The sequence below is a fragment of the Vigna radiata genome, unplaced genomic scaffold (assembly GCF_000741045.1).
Source record: "Vigna radiata var. radiata cultivar VC1973A unplaced genomic scaffold, Vradiata_ver6 scaffold_299, whole genome shotgun sequence".
NCBI classification, from domain to species: Eukaryota; Viridiplantae; Streptophyta; class Magnoliopsida; order Fabales; family Fabaceae; genus Vigna; species Vigna radiata.
Window position 1 is genome coordinate 25,052 of NW_014542029.1, and position 16,731 is coordinate 41,782.

A 16,731-nucleotide genomic window follows, 5' to 3' on the forward strand; every position below is an offset into this window, starting at 1 on the left:
GGACTTTAAGATAAGTTAAATTTAAGTTTTGTTGAAGAAAAACTCTATCTTGATTATAAATGAGCAATAACTCTTTACAAAAATATTAAAATGGTATAATTTTGTCTTTAAAATTACTGAAATGATGTAATTTTAAAATGAGGAAATTGTGTTAGCTTTGTACAATGTTATTGTGAAGAAGTCGTGCAACTTATTTCGTTTGTTATTTTTAAATGAAAAAACTATAAAATAGGTTTTAGGGTTTAATTGGAGTTTTTTTACATTAGAGAAAATTGCGAATTTGGAGTTNCTTATATCGNAAAACATTATAATTACGTGTGTGTTGTCTCTTGGAATTGAGTATCATTTTATACGATTGGGAATGTTATGTTAATCATCGAAGAAGTTAAGCATCAAAGAGGTTAATTTCAGTCCCTATTTTGTCATTTTTAGTCTCGATTGTGTTAAGTGTTCTACTTTGTTGTTTTAGGTTTCGTTTTCGCCACTATGTTTTGTTATTGTCACATTTGGATGATATTGTTCTTTTGCATGTTGTGAATTGAGTAATTTTTCATAGACTTTGTTAATAACACCAGTGCAAATATAACCTTTTACAATGAAATTTTACATAAGAATTTTAAAATCTATTTTCATTAATATAAAGAATATATTGCGCAGAGAACAAATATATCTATTTTTTACACCAAATATTATGCTAGTTAAAAGTATTCATTTTCTTTATACCACTCTTCAATAATATAAATTTATAGGTGCTAACAATAAGAAAATATTTTTTAATAAATAAATAAATAAATGGTACTTATTCTCCAATCCAAGTTTCAATCATTGTAATGGATGAGAATTGTTTCATAATCTATAGATTATTTATTGCTATTATTAGTAAACACATGGCATGGCTGCAGCTATTGCAATAATTCGTTGTTAAAAATCTTTGGATTTTTGGACATGATTTGAATTCACTAGGGCTGGCACAGTTCATTCAAAATCTGTACTATTTTATACTTAAAAAACTAAAACTATTTATACTAAAAACCTATTGTACTGTTTAATGGTTCAGTGAACTTCTTACACAATTAACTGTTAATTGGAGTTAACTGAAGTTTAGGTTATTTCTTCTCAGTCACAATTTTCTCCCTTTCTCTCACATTCCATTACATTCCTTTCTTAGCTCGCTGCCAGTCAAACACCATCAAAGCCTCGTTGTCAAAGGTTTGCCGCCGCCACCGTTGATTCGTCGCTGCCGTCGTCGAAGGCTCGCCTCACCGTTGAAGGCTTTTCTGTACTCTACCGTCGTCGAACTGTCGAAGGCTCTACCACCATTGTCGAAGGTTCGTTGCCATTGAAGGCTCGTCCCCATTGAAGGCTCACCATTATCGAAGGTTTTTCCGCTCTTTGTCGTCGCGGAACTGTTAAAGGCTCTACCACCATTTCACTCTATGGTACGTATAGCACCGCACAAGCTGAAATGCTGCCACTTCTTTGTTTTGTTATGTCCCTCTCCCTTTTCAGTTGAAAAGGTGGTACCTTTTTTGATGGAAATTTGATGGGTGTCTCTGTTGTTTTACTTGTGTGGAGTAGGAGAAACTAGGGTTCTTTTGTTTTTTTTTTGTTGTTCGTGTGGTAAGTTGTGATATGTTGTAATGTATGGATCCATTTGTGTTGTTTCCTTAATGTTTGCTGTTGAAAAATTGGTTTTTTGTGATTCTATGTTGTTTCTCCTTGTTACCTTTGGTTCGTGGGTTAAGATTAAGGAACTCTTTGAAGATTAAGGTTCTAAATTGTGGTAGCAAAGTCTATTTTTGTTGAGTTCTTGGTATTGCAGGAAATTACTGCTACAGTTATGGTTGTGGACTGTTTCTTTAAAATCTTGTTCAAGGTTTAAAAGATCTACAGACTCTTCCAATATCAGGAAGGTTGGTTCACACTTCTCAATTTATTATTTTCTACGTTACTCTTGAGGTAATTAATTTTTTATGTGAAATTTTTCTTAAAACTAATTTACGCTTTGGTTCTTGCTGCCATGTCACTCTGATTGGGCTCCAGTTGTGATACTCCCTTTAATGGATGACCTCTCTTTACCTTGTTATATTGCCAAGCCAGCATCTGGGTGTGTTATTCTTAAGCTTGAACTTGATGAATCTCAATCTCAGTTTAAGAAGAAAAGTTTGTAATTGTCTCTAATTTGTCCAGGTGAATTGAGAAATATTTGTTTAGCTGAGAATTGTTTTCATCTTGTTATGTATCATTTAGTTTTAATTCTGAAATTTTTTCACAAAACAATTTAGTGCATTGTATTTCAGTTAACTGAACTAAAAAATAGTAATAGTTCAGTTCAGTTTTTTTAAACTACTTTATAGTTAACTGTAATGGGTTTAGAGTTTGGTGCAAACAATACAGTTTGCCCACCCCTAGAATTCACACAGTATGTGTAATAAGGCATAGTAATTATTTCATAGAACCTCAAATTCGAGCTCAGAACTTGCTTTCAACTTTGATTTACTAATTATTGTTTTTAAATTTTTTGTGTTTGTGATAAACTAACCAAATTCTTTAAGGGTGTTTCTCCCTCCACCTCTTCAAGTTCGTGCATCTTCTCATTACATATTTTTTATTCCAGAAAGGTCCTTACATGAATGCACCCCCACACCTCCACCACTTCTACGCAGAACGCATCTCCACATTCGTCGATGGAGGTCTATATCGTTGAAGGCTGAAAAAATTTTCCATATCCGTTCAGTTTTCCACGTTTTCTTTCACCGTTAACATTCATCCTACTTACTTGCATGCAAAGGAAAAATCCATACTCTTCTCCTTTCAATAGTACTTGTTCGTTAATCATACAAAAAAATATCTCTCTCTCTTCCAACAATCTAGTCCCATACCCTTAACTATATACAACCATACATTTTCTCCCCTGACAAGCACTAAACCAAGGTCTCCTCTTTATCGAACATCCATGGCCCCACACAAGGAATACACACCTACCAATTCACAAATTCAATACCCATATTGTTTACTACAAACACACTGAATGTACAAAACAACTGACCTCGTTGGTGTTTAAATCCTCAACAATTCAAGAGCACAAAAACACTAACCTCTTGGAGACCAAACGAGAATGAGAGAAAGGGAAAGTGGTGGGTGGGGCTGCAAAGAAATGAAAGGGAGAGAAAGAAAGAAAGGGATAGTGGGGGGTAGGGTTAGTGAGAGAAATAAAGAAAGGGAAGGGGGGTTGGGGTTGCAGAGAAAGACAGAAATAAAGGTAAAGTGGTGGGTGGGGTTGGAGAGGAAAGAAAATCAGAGTATTGCTGTTGGAGAGTGAAAGTGAAAATGAAAAGGTGTGGGGGTGTAGGGGTGACATCAAAAGTTAAAAAGATAAATAATAAATGTAAGAAATGACAGTTTTGGAATAAAAACAAAATTAAGGAGGTGTAGGGAGTAGCTGGAGAGACGTAGGGAGTAACTCCCATTCTTTAAACGTGCTTCTTTTTTCTTCCTTTTATTGGGAATAAGGCCCAACATCCCTCCAGGCCCAAAAGGGTCCACTTTGCTTGAGAGCCCGCTGAGAGATAAAATATCACGTGGGAAAAAGGCTCTGGCAGATAAGCTGCCTTCGTCACACGCGCAAAAGAGAGAGAGAGAGAGAGCTCAAAGCTCTTCTGGAAACTAGAGAGAGAAGAAGCGTGGAAGTCCTTGCAAGCGATCAACCATGGATGTTGGGAGGAGAAGAGATGGAGATCTACACAACGGCATCATGAAAGGTAAGAAAAGAATAAACTTTGTTTGATTCTCTTAAATGATATTTTTGCATCATACAACTGTTGAAAATGAAAGGGGAAACTCTATTTATAGAGTTTATGGGAAGAAGGGAAAAACCAAAAATCATAAAACCTTAACTAACTAAAATAAATTGATTATTGTCTTTAGACAGTAATCTAACCAATTATATTCGGTCTCAATACCTTTATCTTATTATCTCACGTATTGATTGCTTTATTTTTCACTTTATTTTTCCCATTTCCTCCTTTATAATATAATTATTTTTCGTTTCCATTGTTGTTTCAGTTTGCAGATAGATTGAATGTTGTGAACAATGGCTTCATTCAAGGCCTTATACAGTATGTCTGTCTTTTTTAGAAGTATATATCATCTCGGTTATGTAAATAACCGATATCATATCTACTTTCTATAATGGTTTCCTAGACAACCGAAACCAACAAGTTGATCAAAATTTTAAAATTGTCACTTGCTTTTTCATTTTTTTTTCTAAGAAGGACACATGACATCGGTTATTGGAACAACCGATACCAAAAGGTTGATGAAAAGGTTAAAATTGTCACTGAAATTTATAATTTTTTTTATTTGATTAAAAGTCTTTAGGCATCAGTGTTACGAATAATTGCTGCCATATGTTTGTCTAGGGTTAAATTCGCAAAAGAAACATAGGTTACCACTTCAAAGTCTGTGAACTAGTGTCATTGTCTATTGCTCAACTCACTTCATATGATTGTCGTGGTTTTTTTTTCGGTGTTTTTGTGTTTGTGTTTGTTCCTTAGATTAATCTGTTGTTAATATTTGTCTGGATTAGCACTGTGACAGGATTATGGTGGGATTTGAAATATTTCTCTTAAACATGATCTCCATTCTTTTTCATTGTTGCTCGCCTCTCACACTTCCATTGTCTTATATTTGTCATGAAAATTTATCTTTAATACGAGCCTATAATTTTCTAGCATGTTGTTTATTTTTTGTATGTTGAATTTATGATTAATTTTATGCTTAAATATATTTTATAAGGTTGGCTAATAATCTTCCACTTTCCACTGGTCATGAATATAAGTGACCCAAATTGCTAACACCAATTTCTAGGATAGGGTGATGGAAAAGAGAATTCAGATGAGGCTAAGAGGGTAAGAGAGTTAGGGATTATCGAAGAAGAGAACTTAACTGTGATGGACGAAGCTCAAGCAACAATGGTGAAAAACGAAGGACGTGACTCAGGCGAAGGACGCGACTTAGGCAAAGGACTCAACTCAGGCGAGGACGCGACTTAGGCGAAGAATGCGACTCAGGCGGACGATGAAGACTCAGACCAGTGTAATGAACAACACAAAACGGTGTCCAAGAGCAACTTTGGAGAGAATTATGAAGAAGAGGTGTGCCGAAGTGTAGAAGAGATCATGGAAATTAGAGAGAAGAAAAATGTGAGCATGGAAGGCCAAATTATTTCGCTCTTTTTTAGCTATTTCCATCCCAATGCGCCAAAAGCATTTGTTTTTTTTAAAAGAAATCATAACTTTACTGCAGTTTTTATAAAAACCGCCTGAATTTATTGGAGGTTTCCATAACCGCCAAAAATAAACCTCCACTAAAATATATTATTTTTGTAGTGGTACGACAAATAATGAAAAGTATTAGTGTATAATGACTCTCAAATTTAGATGACTACAAAATAGAAAAACAAAGTGATTTGAATGGGAAATCGAACACTTATAAACTAAATTAATTCAAATATAATGTAAAAATAGTTAAAATTAAAAATATACCATCCCGTGTTTAATTAGTAATATTTCATGCAAAACAAATGGTGAAAATAAAATAGAAATTGTCTAGAAAGGATCCAATTGACATATCTTCATATTACATAATCATTTTTATAGTAAAAATTAACAAGCTTGGTTCATACAAGGACAAAGCCAATAATTACAATGTTGGAAGAAATCAGACTTTATATGATATAGAGATGCACCACTAATAGGTCAAGGGTAAGGTCATTTCATTCATCAATTTTCCCAAAAATAGTCGGTAGAGTATAAAAGGAGGCATGACTAACAAAGTATTAGATTCCCATGTATTGAAGAATTATGGGATATATATTTCTTTCTTTATTTGTTGCCCACCTGGTCTGCATTACTAATGTTCAGTTATGTTCACATCTGGTCTGCACAAAAGCTATTTGAAGTCAGACATGTCTTTCAAAGTGGGGACAAGTTTGTGGTGAACATAAATGAATATTCATGCTCTTGCAGAAAGTGGAGCATTAATGGAATTCCTTGTGTTCATGCATTAGTAGCTATGAGGTTTCTGAACATAGATGGAGAGGACAACATACCTTGTTGCTTTCAGAAGTAAACCTATGAAGAAATTTACTCCTCTATTATCTATCATATTAATGGAAATAATCTCTAGGAGATCACACAATATCCTGATGTGATGCCTCCATAAAAAAAACGTTTCCTGGTACACCTAAAAAAGAAAAGGAGGTTAGAGAAGTAGGAGGTGAAGAATGATACCACTAGAATGACAAAAGGTGGATTGTTGAAGAGATGTAGGCTATGTAGGGAAGTGGATCATAACATAACACAGTGTCCGAGAAGAAATGAAGAACTTGTTGTGCAGCCATAGGGAGAATAACCCATTCCATTGTCTCAGAGTCAACCACATTTGGAAGAAGCTTAACCATAGCACGACATGTCTTATGAACATTTTAATACATGAAACAAAATGTAATAGATCAAAGGACAGTTGTATGAACAATGTTTTATATTTTGGTTTTAATATAGCATGTCCATCTTGATGTCCTAAATATTAATAAAGTTTGGCATCGTTCGGCCTTTGGGGTAATATTAGGGAGTGAAGAGTTTATGAGAGGAGGAGGAAGACTTCCTAAATATTAATTGTATGTTTGGCACCATTCAGTAAACATTTGGAACCGTTCGGACTTTATTAAGGAGTGAAGTGTTTATGAGAAGAGGAGGAAGACTTCCTAAATATTGATCGTATGCTTGGCACATTCAGCCAACGTTTGACACCGTTCAACCTTTGAGATAATATTAGGGAGTGGAGATTTTCAGAGGAGGATGAAGATTAAAGTGTTATTATCGTTCGGTACCGTTTGGTCTTTCACTTCTTATGAATTAACTCAACAAAACCAATCCAAATTGCCTCCACTTCTTTTTCAAAAAACAAAACCAAAATGTACCAAATCAGACACACCATTTCATCTCATTGTTTCGAAATCTTACATTTAGTAAACATCTACAACAACAAGAATACATTGCAACACATCTTAATTACATTAAACTGGAACAATACATTAAATTGGCCTACATTACACCTACAACAACACATCATGCCCTTCCCATGGACATTGCAACTACAATAATGTTCATTACACTTAGAAGACTAACAACCCCTACGAACAATTTTGTCCACGTTTGAAGACTCATCAGAGCTTTCTCTTGATCAACAATCATCTTTGTTGGAAAACAGGTAGGCTTCTTTTTAACATCAAGAGGGGGTGAATTGGTGGGTTTGCAAAATCAGAGTCTTTTCAAAAATTTTTACAAAAGATGAAACTTTACAAACTTTATTGAATTTCAAGTAATATAAATTCGTGTGCAGCGGAAAAAGCAAAGTTGACTACGTGAATTGTAAAGTCGAATGAATGTAAAAGATAGAGAATTCAAAAGCAGGATTTTATACTAGTTTGGCCTCAATGCCTACATCCAATGTCCTTCTAGTACCAGGAAGCAAATACACTATAATGGTCAAGGTTTTTACAACAAGGATTTTATAGAAGACCTCCAAGTAAAAAATATAAAACACCTCTCTAATCCTCTAACCAAAATATAGGCAAACCACACAGCAAGACTTGCAGCAAGATGTCCCCTTTCCTGTAATCTGCAACCCACTTTGAACAATCCTCAAAGTGTACCAACAAACCCTATAGTCACAACAGGTAGCAACGATCACCACGGATGCCAAAAAAAATCTTGATCAACCCAAAAACACCTCAATTGTACAGATTCTGATCAAGCAGTAAGCGCAATGCCAATCCCTTTCAGAAACTCCTTCAAGCAAGATCACCACCGTCTTCTTGATGAGTTCTTGGAGCTCTAAATCTCATAGAATCAATTTGAAACAGAATATGAAAATGTTAGTTCATCAAAAGTCCTTGAGTAAGATCAGGTCTCGTCTATTTATAGATTTCTATAAATTAGACGCTCCTGCAGTCGATTATGCTACTAATTCAGTCGACTGAGTTATGACAGTTATAATAGATCAGTCAAAGCAGTAGCAATCTAGTCAAACAAATTAATTCCACATTCAATACAGTTTACTCTCATTCAATGCTCAACTAACTTTTAAAAATATAGCCGTTACTATTCATGAGCATAACAAAATTTCAAAACAAACAACTAATGCAGTCGAATGCATGGTGCACACAGTCGACTTCGACAAGACAAAACATTTTGAAATTCTTTCCTTCCCAAAATCTCACATGGAATTGTTTCTGAAAATTTGTACAAAGACTTTAGTACAGTCGATTCAATTAATAATGAAGTCAACTTTAACTGTCAACTTTGTCACACAGTTTAAGTTCACAAGAGTGCATGTGGTTTTCTTCTTTGAAAACATGTGCAATGCAACCAAATATGATGTAACATGTACAAGCTTAGTAAATATGCATTCACATATCAGTATAATCACAGAAACATGTTCAACAAGATATCAATCAATAAGCAAAAAAACATATAACACATAAAAAACATATGTGTTATTAAAAATGTATTGTCGTCATAAAAAACCAGAGTGATATAGATATTGTATTGTCAACAATCTCAACAATCTCCTTATGACTTTCATTTTTTTACTCTTTAGCAACCTCTCATCCTTTCCTTCCAACAACTCACAACTAACACTTTCGTCAAATCCACGATCATTGCACCATTTGAAGAAGTTTCATCCAAGATTTTAACTTCCAACCTTATACTTGGGGAAACCCCATAATTGTTTGCCTTGATTCTTATTGTTTTCGCAATCCTCAACATAGTCCTCTCTCCATAATGGCAAATCAGTGATGCGTCCTTCTTGTTCCACCCTCCATCTCCGTGAGAGCTGATAGAGCGGAATTGCTTTTGACACTCATTGTAAGTGGAAGACGAACACGAATGCCCCATAGACATTGTTGCGTCTTACGCTTTCCCACTTCTGTCTTGCGAGACTCAAGTGCTTTCTAATTTTAAAATGTTAAATGATATACAATTCCACATAGGAAGTTTTGTCAATGCCACGTATATCAAACTAAATACGTCAGCATCCCAGCTCATAAAAAACTTAACCCCGTTAAGCAAATTTAACGGCAGGGAACCAATTGTGGTCAAATTTTGACGATTTAAGGACTCGATTGGGGAAAAAATTAATACAGGGATCTAACTTGGAAAAACCAAGATAAATAGGAACCGCATAAGGGGTTTAACCTACAAAGAATCAGACCAAGGAAGGCTCTTTCCCTTCATTTGAACAAATATACAATCTATACCTCTAATGTACAAAAGAACTAACTCCCTGTACAACACATACCCCCTATTTATAATATTCCCCCCTTCACAAAACTGACTAACGGTCAACAACCTTTCTTGCTTTTTCTAATATCCTTACCCAACACTCATTTCCCTTTCTTTCTTTTGTAAACCTTTAATATTCTATCACAAGTCGAGGTTAACTGAACTGGATGATTAAATTTGTATGACTGGATTTTGTGATATGCTATGTCCCATTCTGATTTTTGAACTTAAAGGTTTTAGCGGATTTACAATAACTAGGTGTAATTATGGTTGATTAGAACATATGTAAGTAGAAGTTAAACTTTGTATGTGGTATAAAAAGAAATATTTTTTTATGATCAATTCCAATTAGTGTGATCCAACTAGTAATGTTTGTTGTGGAAATTATTTTAGAAATCTGAGTTACTGAAATAAATTGTTTTGAAGTGTCACAATGCATGCATATAAATTTAATTAGATTTCATCCAGGTTGTGTGTATTCGTTGGATGAAATACTTGTGATCCTATATATCTTGTCTTTGGTCTTTTGCTGAATATTATTGAATATGCAATATGATGTAATTGAATTTATTGTGTTAGTTGACTAACATGCTTGAAACGTTAGTTGTTATAGATCAAGAGTAATCTGCAATGCGTGAATAATACCACTTAGTGTAGTACTTTTTTAACCAAATGGTGTATGATACTAAATTATTTTTGCCACACCTTATACCTTAAGTCTAATTAAAAGTGTGGTTTTCTTTATCCTATTATCCATACTTATAGATACATGTTAAGTGACATACTATAATTTTTTTGCCAATTTTAGCTATTGCAATTTTTTAACAAGTTTGATTTTTTTCACAATAATTAGATAAAAGAATTGGAATCAAATGTTAGTAACATTTCTCGTCAAGAATTGTGGAAGCATGCTCATGTAAACAAAAGCGAGGCAATTGAAAATGAAATCGTTCAACAAGTTTAGGACAAATATGTAAATAATATATTTTCATATTATATTTTTGTGTGCGTGAAATGAGAATAAGTGTGATATGTTTGATTATTGTTTAGGTGATATTGTCTCAAACTAATTCAGAAGATATGAGTAATGATCACTCTGACATTCTGGGCCAAGCTTTATGTCTTCGAGAGCATTCAGGTCGTGTTAGGAGAATGGGATTCGAAGTTGATAACGGTTGAAAAACAGTTATTTTCATACTTAATTTTGATAGTAAAACACACCCTTTATGACTTAGAATTAGCTTGAAATCATGCATTTTGTTTAAGTTAGAGAATAAGAAAGTCAAAATTTGTTTTTAGAGATATTATGCTTGTTTTGCATTGTTTTGCAGGGTTTTGATGAGAATTGGAGATGAATTGAAAGAAAGGTTGAAGATCAAATGGTTGCAGTGCAAAAAAGTCAACCAGAATGCAAAAAAGTCAACTAGTCAATCAGAAAAGTTAATCAATCAACCAGAAAAGGTAACGAGTTGACCAGAATGCTGAAAAGTTGACCAGAGTGCAGTTGACCAGCGTCTAGCGGTGAAAATGACCGTCGGGCGGTGGCCAGATTCGAGGGAAAGCGTCGGGCGGTGAAATATGACGTCGAGCGGTGGTGCGACTAATGGGAAACCGTTGGGCGTCAAAATATGACGTCGGGCGGTTGTCTGTTGGGCTTAGGCCTAAATTCTATTACTTTTCTTGGTTATAAATAGCCCTAGTGCGAGTTTAGATGTATTCTTTTGACAGAAAGGGGCCACCAGACCTAGTTTTCACTCCTTGGAGAAGATCTCTTGGATGCTTAGGCTCCTTTTTATCCAATCTAGGGTTTATTTTTCCATTCTTCCATTATTTTTCATCTAGTTTCACCATGACAATGGTGAACTAAACCCTTTTGTTGTTGGGGGACAATGTAATCTTTTGAAACTCTCTTTTATTGAAACTCTTATTTATTTATATGCTTGTCGTATGCTTTGATTATCAATTGTTGGGTTCTCATCTGCGCTTAATGCTTTTATCGTTTAACTCATTCGATAATTATTGTTTGTCTTTATTGATACGGGAACGTACGATACTATCATGAACTAGTGGGAAATTCCTTGATTAAGCAATACCACCTAGGGATAGGGGGGTAGGACGATCAATTGTTTTTGCTTCCATTTATAATGCATTATTAATTACTAGGTGAGGCTAGGGATAGCTAGCCAGTAATTAGTAATAGGCTCTTTTCACCGAGGGATCGGGTTAAGCGTAGACTAAGAAAGTTTACATGACAATTAGATAACAAAGCGATTTTAATAAGAGGAGTAGATAAGAGAGAGTGGATAAGATGAAACTGTAAACCCCAACAACTTCATTCATCCATAGTCTTTTTTCACGTCAACTGAATCAATCGCATTTGCATGTTTACTTTTTGTTCTTACATCCAAACCAATTAATTTTTCTTTACAAGTCTTACGATTTTAATTTGCACGAACGATAAGGCCTTCGAGTCCTTTGGGAAGAACGATATTGGGTTTACCAATTATATTACTTGAAACGATTTGGTACACTTGCCAGAGTGTTAACAAGTTTTTGGCGCCGTTGCCGGGGACTCGAGGTTTAGCTTTTTCAAGTAATGTAAATTGACTAAAATTTGACTTGCTTGTAATTGTTGTTTATATTTTTTTTTGTTTTATTTTGTTTTATTTTTCTTTAAAAGTGCTTTTTGGGTTTTTGTTTCTTGTGTGTGCATGAAGCAATACACACTAGGAGTAAGAAGAACCAACAACTTCTTCTTGAAGGGCTATCAGACAGGAGAGGAAGGAAAATTAGACGTCCTTCACATGAAAATTTTCCTTCTCCTGAAAGACTTTTGCAATCTTCACTAAAGACTTTTTCACAGGTCATAGAGGAGATGGCGGGTCAACCTCCTCCAAGATGTACACTGGCGGACACATCAAACACGGTGGGTCCTTTGCACTTCAACAGTATAGCCATGCCAGCAGATAATGCAACAAACATGGTGATGAACCATACACTCATCCAACTAGTACAGAGCAACCAATTTCACGGGTTGTCAAATGAGAATCCTTATGATCATTTGACTACTTTTAGTGAAATCTACAATACCGCCAAGATGAACGGAGTTTTTGATGACAGGGTCAAACTCAACATGTTTCCTTTCTCTCTTGGAGGAAACACTAAAGCATGGTTGCATTCATTCCCATAAGGTACTTTCAGAACTTGGGAGGTTGTGGCAACAAAATTTGTTAATAAATTCTTTCCAAAGACAAAGATCAATCAATGGAAGCTGGAAATTTCTACATTCAAACAAGGAATGGAAGAAACTCTTGGACAAGCTTGGGACAGATTCAAAGGCCTATTGAGGAAGACCCCAGTCCATGGGTTTGACAAGACCTCATATATACTTGCTTTCCTTGGAGGCTTACACACTCAGTCAAAGATGATGCTAGATACTTCAGCTGGAGGCAGTATAAATAGAAAGGCTGAAGATGAGGCTTATGACTTGATTGAAAACATGGCTATGAATGAAGTAACACATAGTGAAATGGGCGCAATTTCACAGAGAGGAGGAATTTTGCTTCTCCTTGCTGATGATGCTATGGCAGCTCAAAATCATCTTCTTATTCAGAAATTGGATAAGTTAACAAAGGTCCTTTCTAAACTTCCAAAGGAGATTAGGAATATCTTCCAAACTCAACAACTTTGTGATTTCTGTGGTGTGACCATATCAATGGTCAATGTGCTCTACCAGAGGAGATGCAGCAAGAAGCTAATTACATGGGAAATCAGTATCAGTATAGGCAGGGGAACTTCAACCAAGGCAATTCTAGCCAAGGTTGGAAGAACCATCCGAGTATTGGTCAACAACAGAATAACCCATCAGGGCAAACAGGAGGTTTTAGCCAGCAGCAACCCTCACATATGTGGCAGCAAGTTACTCATCTGATAGAGTTTGTCCAAGATTTGAGTGATAGATTTGACAAATTCTTGAAGGTTTACGAGTCCGATCATGCAAGTGATATAGCTAGTTTCATATCCTTAGAGATGCAAATTGGGCAACTGTAAAAAAGGGTAGAAACCACCGAAAAGAATCAGTTTAGGGCTAACACTGAGGTTAACCCTAAAGATGAGTGCAAAGTTGTTCTGACAGGAGATAAAAGGAAGGCAAAAGTGGAAATAATTGATATTGAAAGCAGTGAGGAGGAGGATGAAGAGATGATCGGTAATGATGAATTTAACGAGTAGAAAAACAGTGAAGAGGAAAAAGAAGAAAAAGAAGAGGGGGAGAAAAAGAAAGAGAAAGAAAGTCATCGAGAACCATTTAGGGAAATCTTTAATCAGGTGACTGTTGTTCCTTCAGTACTTCCACAAATTCCTTATTATGCCAAGAGGATTAAGTATTATCCTGGAGAGGTAAATGATCTTGATGATGAAGAAGATCAGGAAAAATGTGTTAAGCCTAGAAAGAAGGATTATCCGAAAAAATTGAGGGATATAGGGCGAGCCATGATTGATTCAGGATCAAGTGTTATTTGATGCCCTTTAGTGAATTCAAGAAGATTGGAGGGCTAGTACTAAAACTAATTCATACTACCCTGACAGTTGCGGATGGTTCTATTAAGAAGCCAGTTGGTACAGTGGAAGATGCAATTGTTCAAATTGAGCAGTTGGAGTTCTTGATTGACTTTTTAGCTGTGGATATGGCAAATGAGGGATGAATTCCATTGATCTTGGGAAGACCTTTTATGAGGACTTCTAAAATGGTGATAAGTATCTATGATGGAAGAATGATGTTAAGAGATCAAGACCAAGTGCTAACATATAGTGGCTCTAAAGAAAACAAAATGAGAATAAGAAGAAGAGCCAGATATAAAAAGGCCAGAAGAGAAGCTGCATCTGATAATAGCACATCAGGTACTGATGATACTGACAGTTGTAATGTTTTGCAGGTACCTGTAAGTGAAGAAGGAAGAACTATCCATCCTGAAGCGAAAGAAGACCCATTCCGACCAGGCATCAAAGTGAAATATAAAAAGAAGGAATGAGTATTAAAAGAGCTAAAAAAGAAAGGGGTGGTGGAGATTGAAGCACCATACAGTAGACATACCAAGTGAGTGAATAGAAGAAAGCTGAGGATTTGGTGTACTGGAGACACCAACACAAAGGATAAAATGTGATGTTGCTAGGAAAATTTATTTTGTTGTAAAACATTAGTTTTAGGATTATTTCATTTTTGAACTTGTAATTCTTTGGATATTTGAACAATTTTTGGGTAGCATCTACTTAGGGATGCTAACTTTTTGTATCCACTGAAGGATACCAGGAAGGTACACCTACTGATGGGTGTTGGTAAGGATTGCACTTACTGATGAGTGCTAGAACAGGTTTGGGTCAGGCTCATGACGCTAAACAAGCGCTACTAGGAGGCAACCTAGGTTCTTTCTTTTACTTTTGAATTTTGAATTCTTAGAATAGGTTGAATTTTTATTTTCAGTGTCTATGCTTGGCTTGAATACTTTTCTAAAAATGTTTGACTGGATAACATGCATGATAAGTCTATTCAATGATGGTTGGATGTGGATGATAATTAAGTTGTGTTGCATGTTGATATCCAGTGAAAAAGTTCACTAACTATGTGAACAGATGTGTGATGAATTATGATTGTGGTTATGATGCTAAGCACGGTGTATGAATGTATGATGTGTGAGAAAGCATGTTGTGTGAGGTATTGAGCTCTAGAGTTTTCATTGTTGTATGTATTGTTCACAGGAAAACATGAATGATATTGCCTTAATCTTGATGATTGATTGAATTGCATGTGAATGTCATATGATCAAGGCCATTTTTGAAAACCCTTCTCTAGCCAAATTTTCACCCAAAGTGCTTGAAATATTATACCCTTTTTGAACCTTAGCTTTAAACAGGATGAGAACCCTTGATTTGAAATTCTTTACCTTGAGTTGGGTTGAGCTTAACTGTGTGTGTTGAAAAGGTTCAAGTATGGGATTGTGTGGGGGAAAATGAAAGGTAATTGAAAAGCATTGAGCTCAAATGTTGAGAAAGAAAAATGCATGAGAAAAACAAAAGAAAAGAAGAAAAGCATGAAGATGAGCTCAATGTAAAAATAAAAGAAAAGGGAAGAAGTTGGGAATAAGTGAGATTGGTGAGGTAGAGATTTGTGCTTAAACTTTGAATATTATTGTAGCTCTCTTAACTCAAGGACTTTGCATTCCAGAAAAACCAAATTTTCTTGTTAGCCCAGCCTCAATACAAGCCTTAGAAAAGTCCTTATGATGGCATTTGCATGTGAAAATTTTGATTGCTTGGGATGAATGGCAATTTTGTTTCATGTGACTTATGAATAATAGATAGTTGGAGTGTCACCTTAAACACTTGAGTGATTGAATGAAACACTTGCTTGGTGAGAATTGATAAATTTCATGCTTACATCTTTGCTTAGTGGATTGGTCATTCATAAAGTGTAACATCTGTTAAGAAATACATGATCATGTGAACGGAATTGAATTAAAAGCATGCATGCATCTTGATTTGATTCCACTGAAAATATGAAATTGAGTAGTTCTTGTCATGAATTTTAGGAGTGTTGAACTATTGGCTGAAAAAGTGGAAAACCAAGTCTTGTTTTGTTTGCTTGAGGACAAGCAAAGTTCTAAGTTTGGGGTTGTGATAACAGTTGAAAAACAGTTATTTTCATACTCAATTTTGATATTAAAACACACCCTTTATGACTTAGAATTAGCTTGAAATCATGCATTTTGTTTAAGTTAGAGAGTAAGAGAGTCAAAAGTTGTTTTTAGAGATATTATGCTTGTTTTGCATTGTTTTGCAGGGTTTTGATGAGAATTGGAGATGAATTGAAAGAAAGGTTGAAGATCAAACGGTTGCAGTGCAAAAAAGTCAACCAGAATGCAGAAAAGTCAACCAGAAAAGTCAACCAGTTGACTAGAATGCTGAAAAGTTGACCAGAGTGCAGTTGACTAGCGCCCAGCGGTGAAAATGACCGTCAAGCGGTGGCTAGATTCGAGGGAAAGCGTCGGGCGGTGAAATATGACGCCGAGCGGTGGTGCGACTAATGGGAAACCGTCGGGCGTCAAAATATGACGTCGGGCGGTTGTTTGCTGGGCTTGGGCCTAAATTCTGTTACTTTTCTTGGTTATAAACAGCCCTAGTGCGAGTTTAGATGTATTCTTTTGACAGAAAGGGGCCGCCAGACCTAGTTTTCACTCCTTGGAGAAGATCTCTTGGATGCTTAGGCTCCTTTTGATCCAATCTAGGGTTTGTTTTTCCATTCTTCCATTATTTTTCATCTAGTTTCACCATGACAATGGTGAACTAAACCCTTTTGTTGTTGGGGGACAATGTAATCTTTTGAAAC

General features: G+C 35.5%; 1 protein-coding gene and 1 long non-coding RNA gene across 2 annotated transcripts in view; both read left to right on the forward strand.

Moving 5' to 3' along the window:
- Positions 1-3,262: 3,262 nt before the first annotated feature.
- LOC106778979 lies at positions 3,263-5,425 on the forward strand. Its single transcript, XR_001377120.2, has 2 exons — positions 3,263-3,761; positions 4,841-5,425. It is a non-coding gene; the product is annotated as an uncharacterized LOC106778979 (long non-coding RNA).
- Positions 5,426-14,095: 8,670 nt separating this feature from the next.
- Positions 14,096-16,731, forward strand: part of LOC106778964 (LRR receptor-like serine/threonine-protein kinase GSO1) — a 17,471-nt gene continuing 14,835 nt past the window's right edge. Inside the window, exon 1 of the mRNA XM_014666973.1 lies at positions 14,096-14,284. Coding sequence (XP_014522459.1) covers positions 14,096-14,284 — 189 coding nt within the window. The remainder of the gene's footprint in view (positions 14,285-16,731) is intronic.